This window comes from Pollicipes pollicipes, unplaced genomic scaffold (assembly GCF_011947565.3).
Source record: "Pollicipes pollicipes isolate AB1234 unplaced genomic scaffold, Ppol_2.1 Scaffold_7231;HRSCAF=8579_pilon_pilon_pilon, whole genome shotgun sequence".
NCBI classification, from domain to species: domain Eukaryota; kingdom Metazoa; phylum Arthropoda; class Thecostraca; order Pollicipedomorpha; family Pollicipedidae; genus Pollicipes; species Pollicipes pollicipes.
The window spans coordinates 25,366,617-25,388,715 of NW_023597034.1; the positions used below are offsets into that span (position 1 = coordinate 25,366,617).

Below are 22,099 nucleotides of genomic sequence, written 5' to 3' on the forward strand. Positions count from 1 at the left end.
TTGGTTAGTTGCTCCGCCGGACAACCAGGTGACCTTCGATGACCGCAGGGGCTGATGAGGCGCGGCTCCAGCCATGCTGCTACTCACGTCGCCTTAACTCATGACGTAAACCACCGGGTCGTCATTGCCACAGCTAGTCTTCAGGCTGACCTAGGTGCATTTTGTTATCGGAATCCAGCATGGGAGCAATGTACACGATGCGTGGAGAATGGTTGGATATTCTGTAATTTTCCGTCATCTTGGTTTTTTACACATATTTCTAGATCACACGCCGTTAGATGATTTAAGCTGTGCAATAACGTAAGTTGTGTAACATACTTCTGCCCGCTGCTCGAGCAATGGAGTTCACCGTTGTAATGCCATGTTGCAACTGGGTGAGCAAACACACCTAATGCAGACGGAAAAAACGTCCGTCATGATCGAGCGAGATCAACATTAGAATCAGGTTGAACCAACGTTCGGCCCAACGTTGCCCTCACAGCTCCAAGAACACCGACCTGGTGCAGAGCAACCATCACATAAAAAGTTCTCGTCATACTAAGCGTGGTTGGTGCACCCTCCGTGGTTGCTCCGCAGTGTAAATGCATAACTTCCGGGACAGCCGCAGCGCCGCTCCGGGACAGATGGACGGTCCGCCCAGACGCGTCCCGACAGACCGCGGTTGGTGGCGTCGGACGAGAAATCTGCACCAATCTGGGCCACGCTGGCTGCTGAAAGGCGCCTTGACTCGACTCGTGGAAGAGTCTGACATCGACAGGAGTACAGCTTGTGTCATGTGGGTCGTTTGGGTCGTTTGGCGAAAGCGGCTGCTGCTTTATTGCACTCGGTTGCATTATGACTTTCTGTGTTGTGGCTTTCGTAATTTCTCCTAGAAAATAATGTTCACGTCTCGGAGCTCGTGTATGAGGTCACCAATGCACATCGTTAGAACATAAACGATAATTCTAAACGTACAAACAAGATGCTTTTCGAGCAATTCCATACAATCACAGGCTGATTGTCACGACGAAAGCTCATTCAAAACCCTCCTACACAGTGTGGGATCAAATTCATTGATGTGCGTTTACCTGAGTACGATAAGCTATCATTTCATTTCGTCACAACTCCTTTGCATATCAACGAGATCCATCAGATCCAATTGCGCACGCTACTCCGCTAAATCACAGCCCCTCCCATTGTTATTGGCGCTGGTGGGCGCCTGCTCATTGGTTCTACCACTACTACTACCACTAACCTGCTGGTAGCCAGGCGTCATTTCCCGCCGAGCTACTATCAGGATCGCCAAGGAGGATTGGCTGAGTTTTGGACGCGATCATACAGCACCATAAAGGGTGCTTTGGATCTAGGCAAATATGCTTTGGATCTAGGCAAATATGTATAGAATAGCATTTGAGGTGCCGTAAAATTGCCTACTGGTGACCGCTTTGCGGTCAGTTAAAGATCTCTGGCGATGGGACATCCTGCACAGTATCCGCACCAGCTTGATTTCGAACTGAAGATGCTGTTTTTGGGAAGGGTAGGTGCGGTAGTAGAGTCACGTTTAGTGGGTTGCACCAGCCATTCCACAGCTGCTAATAAGTGACAGCGGGAGATAACCAGCCTGCATTTCACTTTGGTCAAGGTAGCGCTGTTATGGTCCCTTAGTTTTGCGTGAAAAAGTGGGTAAGGAAATGCTGTCTCCACAATCACATATTTTGTGGATTAAGACACGAATATTTGTAGGTTCTTGCTAATATCCCACAACCACGTCACTGAAAGTTTGCGCTGCGGCGTACAGTCAGCGGTATGGCTTTCATACTGTCGGGGCTCTTGATCCCTCAATATCGACTTGAGCCCCCTCAGAAGCAAATGAGAGTGCTGGGCCAAAGAAATACAGAAAAAAGCATCCTCATTAATGGTACACTAAATGCCTGGACATATGGGTGTTAGCACCACATCCATCTTGTATCAAATAGTACCCGGCAAGTACTCAATGTTTTGTCGTTGCAACTCCTTCATATGTGAGGGCTGGCTGTGAATGTTTAACAGGATTTTTACATTATAACACCTGGGTTGGGATAAAGGACAACCAACTGCTGTATGCGGCAGCTTTTAAAAGTACAACATGGCTTAGATTAATCCATGTTTTCTTCAACAGTGGCAAGTGTCGCACAATCGTCACTACGGTGATATTCGACTGCTGATTGAATGGAAAACACGACCAGCGCCAGCGGTAGTCATCAGTGATTCCGGGTGAAGGGAAGAACTTCGCGACGAAAGCTTAACATGCCGCAGTGCTCGGCACGGTCCATTCTGCCCTCTGACACTATCTGACCGTTAGCGCGACCGCTGCCACCGGCCGCAAGCTATCCCAATCGGCAGGGCATAGCGAGCGCTTAAAGCGACTCGGCCGCTGCCAACGACCGCAAGCTATCCCAATCGGTAAGGCATAGCAAACGCTTAAAGCGACTCGAACGCAGCTGACGACTGGTCCGTGAATCAAAACACGCGCTCTAACCAGCCGAGCTCGGCAGTCTATCTTCCACCTGGTTGCACCACAAAAATTTGTCGAGGAATCCAATCAACATGTTATGTGCGATGTATTCCAGAGTGAGAGAATACTGGAGTAGTTTTGATCGACTAACGCGAATAAATCTGACCATCAGCGCAGCTTCGAAACGTCAGGTTTCCTCAACAGAACCGACATTTTTTGACAGTGGCGTATAATCGTATAATCACAGCCTCCTTGTATACTGAATGTTGATTATTTTCAATATGAGCGCTCCAGGTTCATGACATCGAAAACACCAAGGTTTAAGGCCTTTCTTGCTGATGTCTGATCGGTTCAGCTCCCTTCCCCCAAGTGCTTTTAAAAAGTTACACCGCAGCATACAATACAAAATAAGAGCCTAGCGATGCTGAACCGCGTGCCCCCCCTGTCGAGCCTGCTAGCTCAGTGCGCTACTGACGCCAGCTCGCCGCCATTGCAGGTCTCCGGCTCGCTGGACGCGGCTTGCGGGATGGCCAGCAACGGCGGGTACGAGGTGGCGCGTGACGACATAGAGCTGGGGGTCAGCCCCGGCCACAGCCGCAGCCTCTGCGTGCTCGGCACGGGCGACTTCGGCCGGGCTCTCGCACAGCGCGCTGTCGCCTCCGGCTACACGGTCACCATCGGCACCCGCAGCAAGCAAAAGCAGGCGTGAGTCGGGCTCATCAGAAGTGTGGTCGTGGGCGCTTTGAATGGGTAGGGGCAGGCGCGCGAGGGGTAGAATGTTACCGAGTGTGAATCATCGGCGTTTTACTATCAGCAACATCAGAAGGAGGCCGAACAGGTGTGGTGCCGGTGAGAACGTTAAAAAACAGCGTTGATTACTGGAAAGGATATGTTTGAAGCTGCTTATCTCCAGTGCTGAGTTTATAAACGCTACATTGGCCCAGGCAAAATCCGAAATCTTGGTCACTGGCTCTTTGCTTTCAAAACAGTTCAGATGTTTGCCGCTGTTATCCTTGCCATATATGTGCTCAAAAATAGGCTTCGGTTGGTTTGCTGGGTAGCAGCATATTCGGTTGGTTTGCTATGCAATAACTATGAAAAATGGCTGATGGTTTGTGGAAGCAGGATTTTCTAGTACGACGACCACACATTGGTGCTCTGAGGTATTCATTCGCAAGGAACCTCCGGAACAGTTTGCAGTAAGTGATATTATACCAAGCGTTGGGAAATGGGACGAGCTCTATGGGACACACGTTTTGCTCCAGCTAGCTCTAAGACACAGGCTTGCTTGCTATCATCCGGCATGCATACATCGCGGCACTGTATCACTGTGTGCTCCAATGGTAACATTTGCCGTATGCATGTGCCGTAATTATTCATACAAGTTCCGGTCAGAAATGTATTACCGTAACGTTAATGATCTGCTTGAATTACATAACCTGACCCAATCTGTCCAGGTCTCGGAGATAAACCGGGCGGTGCCCACTCTGAGATTTCTCCATCGCAGCGTCCCGCGGTGTCCGGACCCACATACATCACCGTGGCGTCACAGACCGTTCGACCGCTTCTGAAAAAGGCTTCGCTAATGGCGTGACTGTGCCACCCCGTCGGCTCTGAGAGCGTCGCGCTCCGCTGTTGGCGGGCCCTTTGTTGGAGAGCGCCGGAAGCGGTGGCAGGCGAGAGGGCGTCATGGCTGGCTGGCCGGCGGCTTTCCAGGTGGAGGCAGCGACACCCTCAGCCGGGATGGGTTGCCGCTTTCAAAATGACACACAAAAAGAGAGTGTGCAGACTATGCAGGGTCCCCTGCACTAGCATGTCTTTCCGAAAACAAAGTCATTTCTGATGCGTTTACTGGTTCTGCTGCGTGTGCTGTTTTTTGTACTTTTTTTTACTTGCACTGTTTGTTAGGCCTCTTTCGCTCTTGTGGCTGAGTCTGCCTCTGAACGGCAGACAGGTCTTCAGCGCTCACTCATACATCGCTCAGATGCGATGAAAGCAACCATGCTATGACATAAACGCCCAACATAACAAATAATCAGCCGCTGTGATCAAGACTAAATAGCTTATCGTTCCACAGAGCTGTGCCCTAAATGGGCATACTACAGAATGGGCTCCTAGCTGACCAATTATTTGACACCAGTGTCATGAAATCGATCTGCCATAGTCTGCCACGATATGCCGACCTATGCATTACCCACATATGGACATGGTTCTTGCATACATGCGGCCGTTTCTGGCGGTCCTATTTGCCTTACACTATCCACGGTTTTTCTATATCGATGTGTATACAGTATGTACTTAAGGGCGTATCCCACATTTATATGGGGTTTTGAACTGAAGTAGCCACCTTGAAGAACTTCCGGTGCTATTTACAATTCTACTCTCTTAAGCCCCTCTAGTTCCTTAGCTACACGCTCGCGAAAATGAGGAAAGGTATATCGGGGACATAATAACGCCATTAAAATCGTGTCATTCCATACGCCATGCGGCGATCAGAGATAAGAAAAAATAATTCACGCACGCTTCAGCACGGCATAGAGCACCTGCTGATACACGGAACACGTTGTGGGTGCTTTAGCACCGCACCGTGTGACTTAATCAGTTTTCTGATGATATGGGTTGAACGGATTGCGGTGTCGGGCAAATCTGAGTCGACCTCTCTCACCTAGTGTTTGTGTCAACATCTCTTGCAAACATGCTTTCTACTCGTGACGTGTTCATGGGTATGCCGCAAGGAACATCTATTCGCAAGACCTGTCTAAACGCCGTAATGTGCAAGTTGCTCTTCGACTTCGCCTAATAAAAATGTATGTTTACGATTCTGTCCCCCTATCAATCAAGTGCGCACATTTTATCACCTATCATGCATGGCAGTGAGCACCTCTAGCGTCAACAACGTCCGTGACGTCCACTGCTGACGTAAATTTCAAGCATCGTCCCTGCCATGCATGTCGAAGCTTAAAAGGATTGGTCTCACAAAACAAGCCGTCAAGTTCTATTTTTCTTGGAAGGAGCGAAACATCCTGCTTTATAAAGGGGGTTTTCGGCCGACAAATCCAGTACACTATTGCAATAACACTCCAACATTGTCATTTTAAGGTTCGCCTTTGTCTTGATACTATGGACTGAAACGCTGCCAATTGTAAGGAACCACTTTATCGCGCCTACCTTCTACTGGACCCATGCTTACGCGAAAATGTCACAACATTGCTGTCACTTAAACTTCTCGCAAATAGAAAAATACACAACTTGATGGGGAAAAATTATGTAACGTTATTTGTAACTAATGGAAAATAGCTTATCGATGTGGGCCGCACGGCTCTGATGGGTAGTCCCACTGATACAGCTATTTTGAAATTGAATGCGTGGGAAGGTGGCATAGTCTTCACGTTGTCTTGGCCTTCTCATTGTGATAGAAATTTGCTAATAACGCTGCAATAGTTGTACAAAGCTGTGGCCATTAGACAGCACTTTTGGAAGGCGAGCACCAAGTGGTGGTAGACTTCTGTTATGACGAGCTTTGAATCCAAAGACACAGCGCAAGGCTGTTAAGTTCTCGGCGTTTGGGATGCGTTGGGTATCAAAATTTACTCTTAAAATCAAAACTTAGTGCTCGTTTTGAGAAAACGAAATTAATTAATTTTCTGGCGGGCTACATCTCGTCTGAAAAGAATTTTAGTGGGCACTCCCTGTTTTCTCCTTCGGTCCGACGCATTCCCCACGCCACACCGGGCCGGCTCATCGGCGCCGCCTGCGTCGCCGTGGCTGTACCCTTGCTCTGATCACAGTGATTATCGCCGAACCGATGATTATCTGTGCTCGAGCACTTCGGCCTGTCTGCAGACGCCAGCGCGAGTCTCCTGCGTGACTGTGCCACCATCAGACCCGACCACACCGTGCCGAGGGTCCGCTGACACCGACGCGAGCTCCTTCTGAGACGGGGCAGTTATCAGACCCGGTCGGACCGTGCCGAGGCGCGGGATTGGAAGGAAAACCAGTTCACTGGGGCGATCATCTCAACCCGCTGAGGATTTGGCAGAGGCTGCTCAGCCCCCGGGCTCAGAAGCGAGAGCGCCATCTCTCGAGTGTTGAGAGCACAAGTTACGTACTCCCAGTTATGGTGTAGATTCCCTGCCTGGGCCCATGGTCGGGCTCCATGGCCTCGCAAGCCCGCCGTGCGCAATCGCGATTTAGAGTCCACCTGACCTGCCCTCGCCCTCGCAGTGACATGATGAAGCTGATCGAAGCCACTGGGGCCACCCTGGCGTCCCAGGTGGACGCTATCGCTGCCGCTGACCTGGTGGTGGTGGCCGTGGCGCGCGATTTCTACGACTCTCTCCCGCTGCACGTGCTGAAGAACAAGGTGCTGATCGACGTCAGTAACGGCCCCGTGTCGGGCAAGACGCTGAGGTAGGCGTTGGAGCCGGGCCAGCACCGTGGCGCTGCTCGTTGGTGACGATGCTGAGTGGTAGGTGGGGACTGGAAAGCCAGAGCGGTCGCACAGAATATGAACACGGCCACGTATGGGATGGGAATTATGGGAAGAACTAGCACAAATTAGTAGAATCCACCGCTGTGTTTGCCTTGGAAATTATTGTTGTCCCTGCATACTTTAATGACTCACAGATCTTACGGAAAGCAGCGCTGTCATTGGACAAATCATAACGAGATGCAGCAGCCCTGTGCCAATGGCATATCTCCGCGCATTGCTTCACCCGCTATCTGGAACGCCCGCGTTTCGCGGCTCTGCAATTTGCCTGGCTCGATTTACTGTCCCGTTATGCTGCAACGAGATCGGACCATGACTGGCTGTGACCTGCGCGGGCTGCTGACCGCAGCCTGCGCTCCAACGCGGAGCATCTGCAGGAGCTGGTGCCGTCGGCCGTCGTCGTCAAAGCCTTCAACGTGGTGTCAGCCTACCTGCTGGAGACAGGAGGAATCCAGGGCAGCAAGGAGGTTTGTATACCACTTCAGTGTGTTCTGCAGCGCTGTTTTCCGATCCGCTTCTTGAAGATTTCGTCCGATCGTTTTCTGAATGGATGGATTTCAGAACTCAAAACTCAAAACTCACACCCAGCAGTGCTTGACGTTTGACCCCTGACCCCTACCATATGATCGTGAAATCCCAGGTCAATGGCGGAGTTTTGTGGCAAAAGCTTAGGATGCCGCAATGCTCGGCATGGTCCGTCCTGTCCTCTGATGTCACCAGGTCTTTAGAACAGCCGGTGCCACCGGTCGCGGGTCCTGCCTGTCAGGGGCAAATAGCGGGCGCCTAAAGCGACTCGAACTCACATCGCCAAGGGTGGGTGGATCGGAAGGCTCTAGTCCACTGAGCCTCCGGTGCGGACATGTTTAAGAACCATGCAACAACAGCAAAAATCATACGCAGCAAAACTTATCACCCATCAACGGCCCCACCATTTATACACCAACAACAGCAAAACAGTACAACAGCCACACAGCAGGCGGCACCAGTTATCATCCGTGCCCAGTAATGGTGCCGGTTATTGCCACCATGGTGACGGCCACCACTGTCACCAGTCTCCGACATTACTCACTAATCATCGGCGACTTTAAGCACCCCGGCGGGCCCGTTATCACTTGTCACCAGCCGTCGTTACCACTTGGCACCACCGTCCCAGATCCCGGTCGCGACCGACTCGGAGCGGGCGCGGCACCAGGTGGTGCAGCTGGTGCGCGACATGGGCTTCACGCCCGTCGACATGGGGCCGTTGCGGATGTCACGGGACATCGAGAAGATGCCACTGGAGTTCTTCCGCGACTGGAGGGGTGCCTTCGCTGTGGTGGGCGTCCTGTTCCTCATCGGCTACATCGCCAACTTCATCAAGTACGTGCGGTGCATGTAGAAGGATTCGCTGCACAGCGACAATACTGACACAGATCATTCCAGCCGCGCCGAAGTCATTCGAAAACTACTTGTTAATTGCTTGATCTGTAATGTGCTCATGTTGTGGCTGATCGAAGCATATGGTGTAGTAAATCGACAGATCCGAAAGGACTGATCCCCGACAACGTTCGCTCGTCACCTTTGCGTCTGTGACAGGGTCACGATAGCTGCAAATGCCACTCCACCTCCGCAGGTTTCAGCTGTGCAAAAACATCACCGTCAACGAGACCTGGGACTGGTCCGTGTTCAAGAAGATCCTCATGACGAACTTCAACCGGAACCTCGGCGTGATAGCGCTGGAGACACTGGGAGCTGTGTATCTGCCAGGTGCGACCAAGTTTTCCTACCGCCGCCCTCTCGGCGCTCCCGCCCTTTCAGAACTGGGCTTAACCTCCCGGCACGAGGGCACTGTCACTGCATGCGTTTTCCCCGTGCTCTGCGCTTTGTTTGGAAACCATTTTACCTTCCGGTCAGCCCCATTTCAAGTTAAGGTTCTTTCGTGTCACCCCCGATGCTGAGGATTCTCGGGGATGTATAGGGGCTTCTCGGCGGAACATTGTCGCGATCGGATTTCTAGTGTCCATGGTGATGCATGTTCATGTGTTTTGTGTTTGCCATGACTGCCGGGCAAGCACATTGCTACCCTTTTCTGTTGCTTTTTGTGATTTTCGTTCCATCCCTTAGCTGTTCATGCTCTTAAAAAGCCCTCAGTTTGCTTCCATCAGTTTGTTATATCAGTACTAGAAAGGAAAGGGCCACTGTTTAGTTTCACATTCCGTTCAGCATCACGGGTAGCGTCATATCGCACACCTGAAACATGATTGTGTGTGTTTCATGCGTGCGTGTATTTAGTGCGTAAATATTGCGGCTAGAGGTTGCTGCAATACCACACTCTTAATGAGATACTGACCGGTTTTCTTCGGACCGCGCGTCAGGTATCATCGCCGGCTTTCTTCAGCTGTATCGAGGAACAAAGTACAGCCGGTTTCCAGCCTGGCTGGATCGCTGGCTGCGCATGCGCAAACAGCTAGGCCTACTAATGTTGGCAATGGCAGGAACTCATGTAAGCAATCCCGCCTTGTCGTGCTTGTCGACTGTCCGGTTGGGGTGGCCGTGTATGTAGCTCGCGTTCACGGCCGAAACTTATCTGGCCGTGAATACGATATACGGTGAATACGTAACACAGGAACTAACGAAAGCTGTCTAACCACTCACGTGGCAGTTTGTTCTTGAGTACCTGTGCGTACCGTGGCCATGCCTTCTTTTTTCCACAGAGCTAAAACGGCTTGCATGCTCCGATGATAACTGCGTAGACAAGTTTTTGTCAGCGTGTGTACCTAGCCCCTCGGTGAGGTGCGCGTCTCCCATCTCATGCATGGTCTTCGGTACATGCGCAACGATCGTGCCACAATTTGTGCCTGCCCCTTTGCAGGGGCAAACAAAAGGTAACCACGCTTATGCGGTAAACATATTTGGAATTCATCGGTTCCGTTTGCAGGGCTGCATTTCCCTGGGCATTTACCACCCGCATCACCAATACGACTGGCTGTTTGAAGCACCAAAAACCATCCGTGCCGAGGTCGAAGTCAACAAGACCTTCTTCGAAACCCAGACTGTCAACATCTGGTTTCACCACCCGACTTGGAGGGGCGAGCTCTTCCTCACTCTTGGTCAGTTTGGGTACTGGTATCCCGTTTGCGTTCATGTATGCGTGTGACATTACAAAGCCATCATCCTCCATGACGGATTGTTCGTAGGGACGCCGACATCCATGGACGCAGTGCCCCAATGTTTCACGCCCGGCGTCACCCTGGATCCGCCTCTGCCCAGTAGGACGCAGGAATGGCTTGAGGCGTTTGGGACCGGCCGCCGGTGCTACTCTTGCGTCACCCTGGACAGAGGCGGATCCAGGCCGACGTCGGGCGTAGCACGCGGGTACCCCCACATTTACGCGGTGCCGGTGATTGAGGAGATGGCTGGCGTTGAAATGTTTCACGTCGTCCATACCACAGGAACTCCACAGGATTCTGCACATTCAGTTCACTAATTTTCGAGGATGTGTCAGGCTGTCTGTCTGTCTGCGCACATCTTTGCAGCCAGCCGCACACAGTGCACACGGTTGCGGGATGACGGCGAATTTTGCACACCCGACGACGGTTTCATTCCTCGTGACGACCCTGAATCATTAATTGTTCTCTTCCGATGCCGACAAGATCACGAGCTGTGCGTAAAGCGGCTGCAGTTTCTCCGGGTTTGAAAGGATACAGCTTAACATGAATTGGAGGGGGGGGGGGGGAGGGGGAGACGAGCAGACCACGAACCAGACGATGAGCACAGTTCGTTCCATTTCGGATGGCTCATGAAATTTCGACAAAACTGTAAATTTAAGATGATACTTTACACACTACTGAGGGTTTTTAGGAAAAAGAGCGAGCCAAGAAACAAACTATATCTCGGCTTTAGAACATTTAGAAATTATAATCCATGAATGTGTATTTTCCGAACATCATTCGTATGAGCACATACGCAGAGTATATACCACAAGATATCACACTCATAAACTCGATGGTGAAAAGATGGCATACCTGTGCAGTTATAAGGGTGCTGTTACATAGAATGCACCTGAATTAGCTCTCATTTGATTATGGCTTGGGTCCAAAAGCTCGTTTGCTCCTCGAGTCCCTTCATTTTTATAGCAAAAATACAACTATCCGTAAGCTAGTGATTTCAAAACCACATTGCAGCTGAACATGTTTCGAAATCGCGAGCGGAAACGTATTCAGAACGCTGCAGCATGAGAGCATGGCGGCGCGGCGGCCGAGGAGTGGCGCCATCCGACCGACAGCGCGACCCCGGACGCGGCTGGTGACGTCTCAGCGACGAGACGGCACGTCCGGTCTGTCCGCACCACCGCCGCTGACACTCCCGTCACTGCGCAGCTGGCCTCAGACGCCGCCGCCGGAGCCGGCCGCCACCGCAGCCCGCGGCTTTAATAAACCAGACAAGCCGTTCTGTTATTTTCATGCATGGTCCCTCTGGGTCAAACGGGATGCGAATGAAAGCAGATGAAAGCTTATTGGAACGTTATTCAATGCCGTGAGTACGTGTTGCAGCACAAAGCCCAAGAATGAGCAGTGTTGCACGGACAATGCAACTTGTGCAACAGCTTGTGTGACCTAAATCCCATATCAGAGGTTTGCATTGTGCAGCTTTGTGCATGCTTACGTATTTACCGCATACAGATGCTTTCAAAGCTTACTACAAGGGGCAGAGGGTATCGTCTGTCTTTGATTTGATGGCTCATCTGTCCTGTAGTGGTTCGGTCTAATCGACGCTTTTTATCCGTTTGTTATCCTTGGCGCGGTCTCTCTGGGGTATTACCTGACCTGCCGTGCTCCAGGTTGTGGTTATATGAGATACTCTTTCCTCCTGTGACACGACCTGACTTGCCCCAGGACGGTAGCGCTCCATCTGGTGGTCGTCCTAGGACATTACCTCCCTCTGCCATGACCTGGCCCATACCTACCTGTGGTGCGCCGGTGCTCTGTCTGTTGGCTGTCCCGGACATTACCTCTCTGTTACATGACCTGGCCTGTGGCAGGGGCGATGCTGCCGTGCTGTTGGCTGTCCTGGACGTTACCTCTCCGATGCATGACCTGGCCTGTGGCCGGGGTAGTGCTGCCCTGCTGTTAGCTGTCCTGGACATCCCCATTCTGTGACCTGCTCTGCCCTGCCCCTCGTGCACTGGTGCTGTTCGCTGCTCGTTCCTGGGTGTCCCCCTCACTGTGACCCTGCCCTGGCCCTTCCCAGGTGCGATCGCACTCTGTCTACTGGCCGTACTGGGTGTCCCCCTCACTGTGACCTGCCCTGGCCCGTCCCAGGTGCGGTCGCACTCTGTCTGCTCGCCATTCTGGGCATTGCATCGCTGCCGTCGGTGACCGCGCGCCTCACGTGGCGCGAGTTTGCGTTCGTCCAGTCGAAGCTAGGCTGGACGGCTCTGATGGCCGCCTCCCTGCACGACGCCGTGCTGGGCTGGGAATTCATGGTCACCAGCTACAAGTGCTACATGCCCACCGGCCTACAGGTCAGCCCACATCGGAGGGCTGGGTTCCGGGACATCTGGCAGCCGACCTGGGGTGGGGGAGGGGGGAAATAGACATCCGGGTTGAGAGGGTTTGCCCGGGTGGAAAGGCCCGTTTGGAAGTTACGTAGCGCGTCTGAAAATGCAGAGATCGCGTGGGAGTGTGATATCTGGGAGCGGCAACGTCCATTGTGGAGGGGGTGGTTGGTCATGTCTGAGGGTGGCAGAAAGCGCCGTCGGTGGCGGTGTGTAACTGCAAAGGGCCCCGCAACCTGCTCGCCCACAGGTCAAGGTAAAATGCATTCTCATGTACTGGCGACGTTTACGTTGCCTTATATCACTATCAGTTTGCGGAATGGAACATAGATGTCGCTCCCGCCTGAGTCGGTTGCACGCTCGGCTTCGGAACGGTGCGATAGTGACTCCTGTGGCTTGCTGCCCTTTGGGTGGCGGAGATGCCATAGAACTACGACGGGCGTCTATGACAGCTCTTCGCGATCTCCATTAAAAGCCAGTCTGCAGAGCCGTGGGGCGTATTAGTGATGCGTGCTATCGCTGTTTTCAGTACGCCCTGTACCTGCCGATCATTTGCGTGATCGGGAAGCTGATTCAGCTGATCCCGGCTGTGAACCGTCGACTGGTGGAGATCCGCTCCGGCTGGGTCAGAAAGGCTTCATCAGAGGCCTAGCGCCGTCTACCGACCGGCTGCAAATCTGTCCACTCAGCTGTCCACGAACCGTCCACAAAGCCGAGGTCGACCGCTTGTTCATCGGTCCACAAGCCTTCCACGCAGTCATCCACCGGTCCCGTTAAGGGCTTAGTGTCACCTGCTGTCCATCGGCCATCTACAAAATACCCATCATCCAGCGAGCCGTTCATCCAGACGTTCACAAGTCTGTCACAGAGACCGAGTCAACACGACTGCCACCATACCATCAACTCCCGCGCATCAACTCCGCCAAGGTTGCTCCTTCCACACACAAGTAAAATCATTTCAAACTGGACGTCGTGTCCTTGCAAATTACAAACAGGCTTTCGGCGTGCCCGACAATCACGCGTGAGACAGACGCGGACAGCATGGACTCCACATGTTCATATTGTCGTAATGAAGGCAAAACTGTTTGTGTGACACTTTGACACGGCAAGTGTTTTGTGGGATAGGAGAACAAAACAAGCAAACAAAACTGATTCAGCTGAATGCACGGAGCTGAGTTGGTGAAGTGGAAAGCTTGTGGTTTTGGGTCAAACAAATATATTCGGTGTATTTCTATTTTTTTATTTCTCGTATCATTTTTCGATGATTTTCGTATTTCTCGATGATTTTGCCCAAACTCAGTGATATGAAGTGAAGATTTGAGCCAGTGGTGGCAATAACATTTGCATCTATTTCATTTCTTTTACATTTATTTCATTTGCATCTATTTCGTTTGACACACTGCGTTGCTGAGTGAGTGGAAAGTTCCGCCGGTACCTCCGAGGATTAAGCCAATCCCTTTGATGATTGGTAAAGCGGAAAGCTTGTGTTTTTGGCTCAAGCACATACATTCGGTGAGAACTTGCATCCTCTCGATGATTTTGCCCAAACTCAGGTGATCCAATTTGAAGAGTTGAACCAGTGGTGGTAATTACATTTGCATCGATTTCATTTCGTCTGACACGCTGCGTTGCTGGGTAAGTGGGCAGTTCCGCCGGCGCCTCCGAGGATTGAGCCAATCCCTTTGGACGATTCAAGGAAGTCTGAATCATTTGTAGTTTGCGGTGTTCGGCATCACATGCCGTGTGCCGCAAGGTGCATAGTGTACCATGCTGGAAGGGGTGAAAGGAATACGAGTGTCTGAAGAGCTGATGATGACCCGAAACTAACTGACGGAGTGATTCATCAATTCAAATACGACTGTGAGCTATGCATGATGTATTTCCTATAATAATCACGAATACACAGTACTAGGCTTTCAACACGTCTCTTGATGCCTGTCCCCGTCGTAGGTCTGGCTGTAGGCCTGGTTGTTCCAGACGGATGGCGTCATGCATCACCATGACGCCCACACAGCAGTCATTGAGCCACATCGCTCGACATCTCGACTCTTACATTAAAAGAGCTGAAATAACTCGCCGCGGGTGGTAATGTGCTGCATTATTCGCGCAATTCGCGTGCAATTGTGGAGCCATTAGCAGCCCCTAGAGCGAGAGGTCCGAAGCCAGCAAGCAAGACACACACAGGACACGGCGGTTCAGGTCTGAACAGGCGGAGCCACAGATGTTCTCTATGCAGCATAAAGGCAATGAATCTGGAAAGTTCCACCCCACAAGAAGCCATTACGATCGCATTGCAAAATTCCGCTGGGCTGATTCGAACTGGCCACGTTAGCGATCGCTTGGCGCGCCCTCGTGGTGCTGATGGTGCTAGATCTTCAGCGTTATCGGTCTTTAATAGCTTCGTACCATCAGGAAATGCTGAAAGAAGACAGCGCTGTATAGAAGTCATGCTGACCGGTAAAACCATAACATGACCGGTCGCGAAGGAGATCAATATCCCTGCATAACAGTCTTGGTGCGCGCATTCGCTGTTGTCGACATACATCCGCACCGAAAAACGGTGACCGGTGCGGCAACAAACTCATTCCAGGCTTGTGATGGTACCGTGGACAGTAACTCAGCGCCAATCTCTCAATCTGATCATTATGCTATGCCCACTGGATCGTGTCAAGCTTTAGTTCCCCCGCGTTCTGTTTTGCATCGCCCCAATGTCTTCTCTTCCCAGATAACGATGCACGTTTATATCTCTGCTTTTCCCCATCCATCAATCATCGCTGACATTGCGCAGCCCCGCTCCGCTGTCACCGCCCTCCTTACGGACCCGGATGCCCTCTATGCGACACGTTCGAAATTCGTGCGGCACATTCGAGATCTGTGCGCACGAGATCTGTGCGGTACGTTCGAGATCGTTTCGTTGGCTGCGAGGTTCCGCAGTCACCACAGATTCGTTCGCTCCTCATGCAGACGTACTCCGTCGGTGGTGGCGCTGCGGCCATCGTTGCCGCAGAGGATGAGCGAGCCAGAGGCCAGCACGCCTGCCGGCCTGGCCTCCTTCGCGGTAGGCCTGCAGGCGCGTCATATTCCGTCGCTTTTTGAAGCCAGTTAGCCCGTTCACCATGCGCGCTTCTTCTTTTTGCTCTTGCCTCTCTTCTTCTTCCCGCCTGTCCACTTGAAGCCTCGAAAGCTTAGGAAGTCACCGGCATTGTGACTAATGTAGTACGCGTTCTCCATGGCCACTGCACTGAAGACGTCTGGTTTTGCTGAAACGCAGGGTCGTATCGCGTGTTAACACGCGTCCAGGAGACTGGTCGAATACGACGCCGCCTGGGTGCGGGTGGAGAGCAATTCAGCTCTTTGGGATCTCACAAACTAATGGGTCTAGAGAAATTTAATTCACAGGATATTTGCACCTTTAAGTGCAAAAGACAGCCCTAGACAACAAGCTTAAAATATTTGCTTGATTGCAGCGTGGAATGTTTGTGAGACGTCAGATGGGCTACCGAACTGGCCGTGAAAAATTGTCATCCGAGCGAACGGGATGACTTTTGCGGTACCTCAACTCCTCCAGAGGTGCCGTGGTAATGGGTGCAGCGTCCCCAGAACTCAAACATCATTGTGTGTGCGTGTTTTGGCTCCGTCTAGTCGTGTTCTTGTATATCAATCCGTCATTTTGTATTTTTTACTGGCATTTAGTGCTCGGTTGTGGCGTTATTATTAAGTTCTTCGATTCCAGTGACGCTGGCCAACTGCCTCTATTGCATAGCACAAACCGTGACTCGTGTTTGAAACTCGTACTGGCTGAATTGCATTAGCCGAGAGCCAGTTGAAGTATGTTGGTTCCATAAATCGTGCTCACATAAGTCAAGTATAAATATTTTGACGTCCTTTTTGTTTTGGCCTTGAATTCCGCATGACCAATAGGGTGGAAGTATTTCAGTGATGCGTCTATGGCGTCATGCATGCCTGCGTAAACTTGAAATAGTCAGAACGAAATGGTCTGCCCAACTTCGCGGGCGCCAGCTCAGAAACCAGACGGTTTTAAGTTTTAAGAAAGGGAGCGCTGTGAACTGCACCGAATGATCTTCAAAATGTCTATCTCAGTTCAAAACAACATGCAAATAAACACTCCACATAAGCTCAACGGGTCACGTTCACCATTGGTCAATCCTGCCTTGTCGAATGCAGTTCAGACGAGCTTTTTAATGCAGCTTTATCGGTGGCCCGTGCCTGCTTAGTGCGTTAGATCTCAAGGTGTCTCCAAGGCCCCATTAAAGGGCGGCGAAGTGGCCAAAAACGCCCATAGGCACAGGCTAAGCAATGGGCAGGCCTCGATTTTAATTTTGAATATTTGAAATCCAACGAGCCACCGATTGCATCGATATCTTCCTTTCATGAAAGCAGTGACTCAAATGTTTTTGATCCAGGATTGGTTTGAGAGAAAGAGGTGTTTTTAGACGCGCCGAGTGTAGTTGAATTCAGTTCATCAAGCTGGTCCTATTTCGGTGCATTCTTGCACCGAATAAAAACTCAGTCTTTTATTTTCTTTATATAGAAGCATGCCTGGGATGCAGCAAGGATTGGGGTGCCGTAGGTGTAGCGGTTAACACGTCTGCGTTGACCACTGCGCGTCTGGGCAACCAGAGGTACGGGGTTGGAACCCCCGCAGTACCCGCCCTTCCTGCCATGGTAAGAGGCAGGCGGCACCATATAGCCTCAGCCGCTGAGTGCGTCTAAAGCCCAAATGATCATACACCCACCCACACACACTCACACACACACACACACACACACACACACTCACACCCACACACCCACACCCACCCACACCCACACACCCACACCCACACACCCACCCACACACCCACACACACGCACCTAGGATTTTCATAAGGAGCGAGGGAGTTTAGAGAAACCTTGTCACGCTGCTTTTCAACGCTGTCAGTAGCCATCGAGGGGGCTACAAGAAGAAAGTGCACGCGTAAGCGGAAAGCCTTTGGCTGCGGCTGTGCATCTTACAGACAAGTGCCATTTTGACCCAAATGGAAAAACACAGATCGTGTGGGTGACATCATGCTTGTGGGCCCGGGTCTGTAACGTATTTGGGGTCAAATGGAAATTGATATTTCTATCAAGCATTTCAGACCGTCATTGATGGTTTCAGGCACAAACTTGCTTTATATTTGCCTAAATGTTTATGAATCACTCAGTTCGTCCATCCATGTTGTATTCATTTCGTGTTTTTTCCACTTACAACTGGCGCCACGATTGGTAAATATGACTTAAATATTCCGATGCGAGCCACACTTTGCGTGTGGCTTGTATGACACTAACATGTATGACACTAGCATGTATGACACCAACATGCATGGTACTAACATGTATGGCGCTAACATTTCCTCCAAAGCGGAGAGTCATCACTCTTTGGTAAACATAGATACTTGCTTTCATAAACGTGTACTTACCTCGACGCTTCTTTTTCCTTTTCTTCCTCTTTCCTTTCTTTCGTTTTTTCGCTTTCTTTTTACTAGCCGAGCCTTTCCCTGCTCTGCCAGCTGCCACTGGTCCTGTTGGAGAAGAAGCCTGCTTTGCCCTGCCAGGTTTCTTGTTCTGTTTTGGTCGCAAAGCCTTGCCTTTGGATTGCACCACAGAATTCTGCAGAGGAGTGGCACCTCAGCAGATTTAGAGCCACATCTCACATAAAGCCGTATCACAAACCATCCACGGACCAAAAAACGTAGAAAAACGGTGAATCGGGCCGATATTATTGCAAGTCTTATGAAAAATGGTCATTAAACCGATGCATGCATGAGCTTTTCGTATGTCTGGGCACCAATTTCAACCTTAACACGCGCTCGGTTGGAGGGGGGGGGGGGGTCACAATGACCACCCCGAAACTTGTCCCAGAATGGTTTCCGAACAGCGCGACGTAGCCGCGCCAAATTTTGTGCAATTTGCTATTCAAGCAAATCGTTTGACATGAAACAAATCAGATGTGTCTCGTAAGGTCGCTGACCTATGGCAGGCCAAAGTCAGGCCATGGTTTCAGCGGAGGCAATTTCTAGGGGAACCCATCAATCTGATACAACAACGGAGTGTTTGACGAAGACACGCATCTCTGAGATACTTTCCACAAATATGAATGGGCAAATTACGTTGACCTAAGGTCAGGTATGGAGGTCAGACCAAGGTCAAAACCAAACTGATTTATTTCTATAAGGCTTGTTGTATGGGATTATTTCTAGTGCTCATTTCGAATTTATTGACAGCAGAAACCGCATTATAGATCATCTAGTGACTTCTTAGAGGTCAGAAGAGGTCATTGGCCTAAGATGACCCGAGTCGACATTTTGCTTTAGGAACATACTTCCTAGCGTAATATTTGTCGCTTCTTCAAATGCAAGACTCGAAGCAGTCTCGTATGATTCTGGTCACCATGACCTTCAAAAAGTTAAACAAGGCCACTGACCTCAACTGGGCTTGTGACATTTTACTTAAAAACAGTTGCCTAGGTTCTGGGGGCGTTTTGGAGACCAACCCGGAATTTGACATTGTTTGACCTTATTTGACTTGAAGATTATGACCCCGGAGGCTCAGACTTTGACCTAAGTGAGTTCACGTACAGGTTAAGACATCCTGTAAATTTGGTGTCTCTAGCTTTCTTAGTTCCCGAGATCTCAGGGAAGGGGATCAAATAGACCCTCACTCGAGCGAAGGGTGTCTAGCCGGCCACCTGGGCGCGTATTAAAACACGCGTTTGGGTGGGGAGTTTGACCCTCCTGGAGGTTTCTTCCCGGAATGAGCTCCGAACGGCGTGGCATAGCCGTGCCAGATTTTGCAAGGTTATATACATTTAAATTTCGGGCCGTTTGGTACAAACAATTTAGATGCATCTTGTGAGGTCACTTACGCACGGTAGACCCGCGTCATACCATGGATTCAGCGAAGACCATTTCTACGCGAAACGTTCCACGTGATGCAATAACGGAAAGTTATAAGAAGCCCACAGCTTCGCAATAGCTTCTTAGGCAACACAATAATTGAGTGAACAGCTTCAACTGACCAAAGGTCAGGCATGAGGGTCGGACCTAGTTCCAACCAATCTGTTTTATTACTCTAGTGATTGCTGTGTTTGGAAGTTTTTGGTGCTCATTTCGAACTTATTGATCACAAGAATCGTATTACACATCGTCCATAGAGTTCTTAAAGGTCAGGATAGGTCACTGACCTAGCATGGCCCGGGAAACATTGTTTTAGGGACACAATGCCTACTGTAATTTTTGACACTTATCTAAATGCAAAATGCAAAGTGTCTTGTATGATTTTGGCTACCATTAATACCAAGAGGTCAAAAAAGGTGACCGACCTTCAATGAGCACCAGTGATCTTTTGCTTAAAATAGGTATCTAGGCTCTGGGGCACTTTGAGCACCAATCTCAACTATAGCCTTATTTGACCCTATTTGACCTGACAGTCATGACCTACGGGCCCCAAATTTTGACAACAGTGAGTTTACGTAAAGTTCACGAACAAGTCAGCACACTTTTGAATCTGGTGTATCCAGCTCTCCTAGTTTCTGAGATCTCAGCGGGACAGATTATCTCTCACCCGAGCGAAGGGTATTTAACCGGCCACCCGGGCGCAAGTTAATTTACAACTCTTGGTTAAGCCCTTGTTACGTGAGATCTGCTCAAATGTCCATTGTTCGTTGCAGAAAAGGGATATATTTTTTATTTGCTTTTGTAAAAGTGGATGGCAGCATGCCGGCGGAAACCAATTTTGCTCACCTTTTTTCGAGATCCCTTCGAAGTCTTTGGAGCCATCTTTTCCCTGTTATGATTTGACGTTGATGCACGAGTTCAGTCGCAAACGTGTGCACCTTATTCGGCAACTCTTTGGTAGCAATTAACGCAAGACGCAGTTCACATAACACGCTCCATTTCCAAAACACTGGGTATTACCACTAGACATCACCTTCTGCTCACTAAGGCACGCATCTCCAATTAATTTGCAAAATCCACGAAAAGTTATCTAAACTAAGCCTCAGACATTCTGCTACAGAGCTAGTGCAGGTTCAAGGCAATGCTGCGGAAGCTGCGGGCTTTGCTTGTTTCATGAAACTGATGACACGAATATAGCCAGGGCAACTTATTCTATATATGTAGAATAGAAGTATGGAGGATACCTGTGAGGAAAACCATGCGATTTACAGTCAAGCTTAGCTCGTGACTCAGAACTTGAATACACCATCGCTGCGGTTGTCCGTTCAGCATCTGTTATAAATTCAGGGAACAGTCTTACACATGCTACAAGACATCACGCGGTCACTATCTGAGATGCAATGTGGGTCCCTTTGGCAATACTCATACTAATGTGTGATTGGAAGAGCGACATGGTGGATAATTTATACGTGCCGGACACTGATCGACTCCCCAGACCGTACCACGGATGTGTCATGGGGCGCTCAGGCTGTAGGCCGAAGGGCACACATTGTCACATGCATGTGAGAACGTCGTGAGCTAAGTTTCAGTTTCAGTGGTCGGACGACAGCTCTGCTTTCTGTCTGTCTGGTCGGTTCGTTCTTGGAACAATGCAGCCGGATCATCCTCGTGCGAGAAACTCAACATTGGCGTTGAGCAGGGTCGGCTCTGGAAAAAAATTTAACTCTGCTTTGGTCATAGTACATATACATGCTGGCCTCGCAGTGCTATGATCGGCCACCCACAGATAAACACCCGGCGCTCGAAGATGAAATCACCGACGAACCATCCGTGGCTTGGAGCTGAGCGATTATTGCCTCTGCAAGCTTGTAGGGATCCGTGGTAATGCTTTTAAAATGACATCGACAGGTTTCTTCACTTTACAAACAAGCAGGCCTGAAGAAAAGCCTGACGTTGCGCTGAGCATCAACATCCACCAATAGCATGATTTTAATCTGACTCCATGGGCAAAATTTCTGTCCTGCGGTCCCTGCGCTAGCTGCATTTTTGAACCATCCTAGCTGGGCATGTTTCCGTGCTCTGTGGAAAGGAGAGCGAACAGCCGGCGGCAGGTTCGGCCTGGTCGGCCTGAGCGGTCAAGGAAAAGGTCCATCCACACAGAACAACGAAAGATAAGATGACGGACTTCTGGCACACGCAAGGCATCTTTATTTCTGCCTCCATTCGGAACATGAAGACCATCAGCTGCACGCACGACCTCTCGGCACCAGCGATCCGCGGAGTAAACGCGGCTCTTGTCTCGCTCAGTGGCACAGCTGATCTTACGAGACAACTGCGATGAGAGACGCAGTGCAGATTTGTGAGCAACAGGCTTAACGGCGAGCTTAGTGGTGCAAGCTGAGTTCACAATGAATACCGCTCTGGAGAAGACAGCTGACTGTCGAAAGGTGCGGAGACTGATTCCGGGGTGAAGACGGAGGGGAAGAGTTAAGAGTTCAGCGGAGCTAACGTCGTGCTTAGGCGATTTTTGGCACCCCTGATCTGGCTGGCCGTTTTGCGTGCGGTGTGGACGTGGTGAATACGTTCTAGCAGCCGTGAAAGCGACACTTTGAGGGGTATTTTGATGTAACGCAGTGGATATGACCCCCCTCCCCCCCCTCTCT

General features: G+C 50.5%; 1 protein-coding gene and 1 long non-coding RNA gene across 2 annotated transcripts; one reads left to right on the forward strand and one right to left on the reverse strand.

The window, feature by feature from the left end:
• The first annotated feature begins 2,398 nt into the window (after positions 1 to 2,398).
• LOC119110581 (metalloreductase STEAP3) lies at positions 2,399 to 13,732 on the forward strand. Its single transcript, XM_037234460.1, has 10 exons — positions 2,399 to 2,421; positions 2,970 to 3,178; positions 6,698 to 6,883; positions 7,312 to 7,429; positions 8,116 to 8,321; positions 8,575 to 8,708; positions 9,317 to 9,444; positions 9,880 to 10,051; positions 12,263 to 12,465; positions 13,028 to 13,732. Exons 2-10 carry the CDS (start codon positions 3,000 to 3,002, stop codon positions 13,148 to 13,150), a joined length of 1,449 nt encoding a protein of 482 aa, XP_037090355.1. The 5' UTR covers positions 2,399 to 2,421; positions 2,970 to 2,999; the 3' UTR covers positions 13,151 to 13,732.
• Positions 13,733 to 14,057: 325 nt separating this feature from the next.
• On the reverse strand, positions 14,058 to 20,646 carry LOC119110308 (uncharacterized). Its single transcript, XR_005095473.1, has 3 exons — positions 20,283 to 20,646; positions 17,961 to 18,150; positions 14,058 to 15,758 (listed from the first exon to the last, which is right to left on the reverse strand). It is a non-coding gene; the product is annotated as an uncharacterized LOC119110308 (long non-coding RNA).
• Positions 20,647 to 22,099: the final 1,453 nt, after the last annotated feature.

Excerpts from the sequence above, each read along its gene's own strand:
- LOC119110581 (XM_037234460.1), top strand. The coding sequence starts at position 3,000 with ATGGCCAGCAACGGCGGGTACGAGGTGGCGCGTGACGACATAGAGCTG. Across the intron at positions 6,884-7,311 it reads GTGTCGGGCAAGACGCTGAG|CCTGCGCTCCAACGCGGAGC; the intron begins GTAGGCGTTGGA and ends TGCTGACCGCAG. Across the intron at positions 9,445-9,879 it reads TGGCAATGGCAGGAACTCAT|GGCTGCATTTCCCTGGGCAT; the intron begins GTAAGCAATCCC and ends TTCCGTTTGCAG.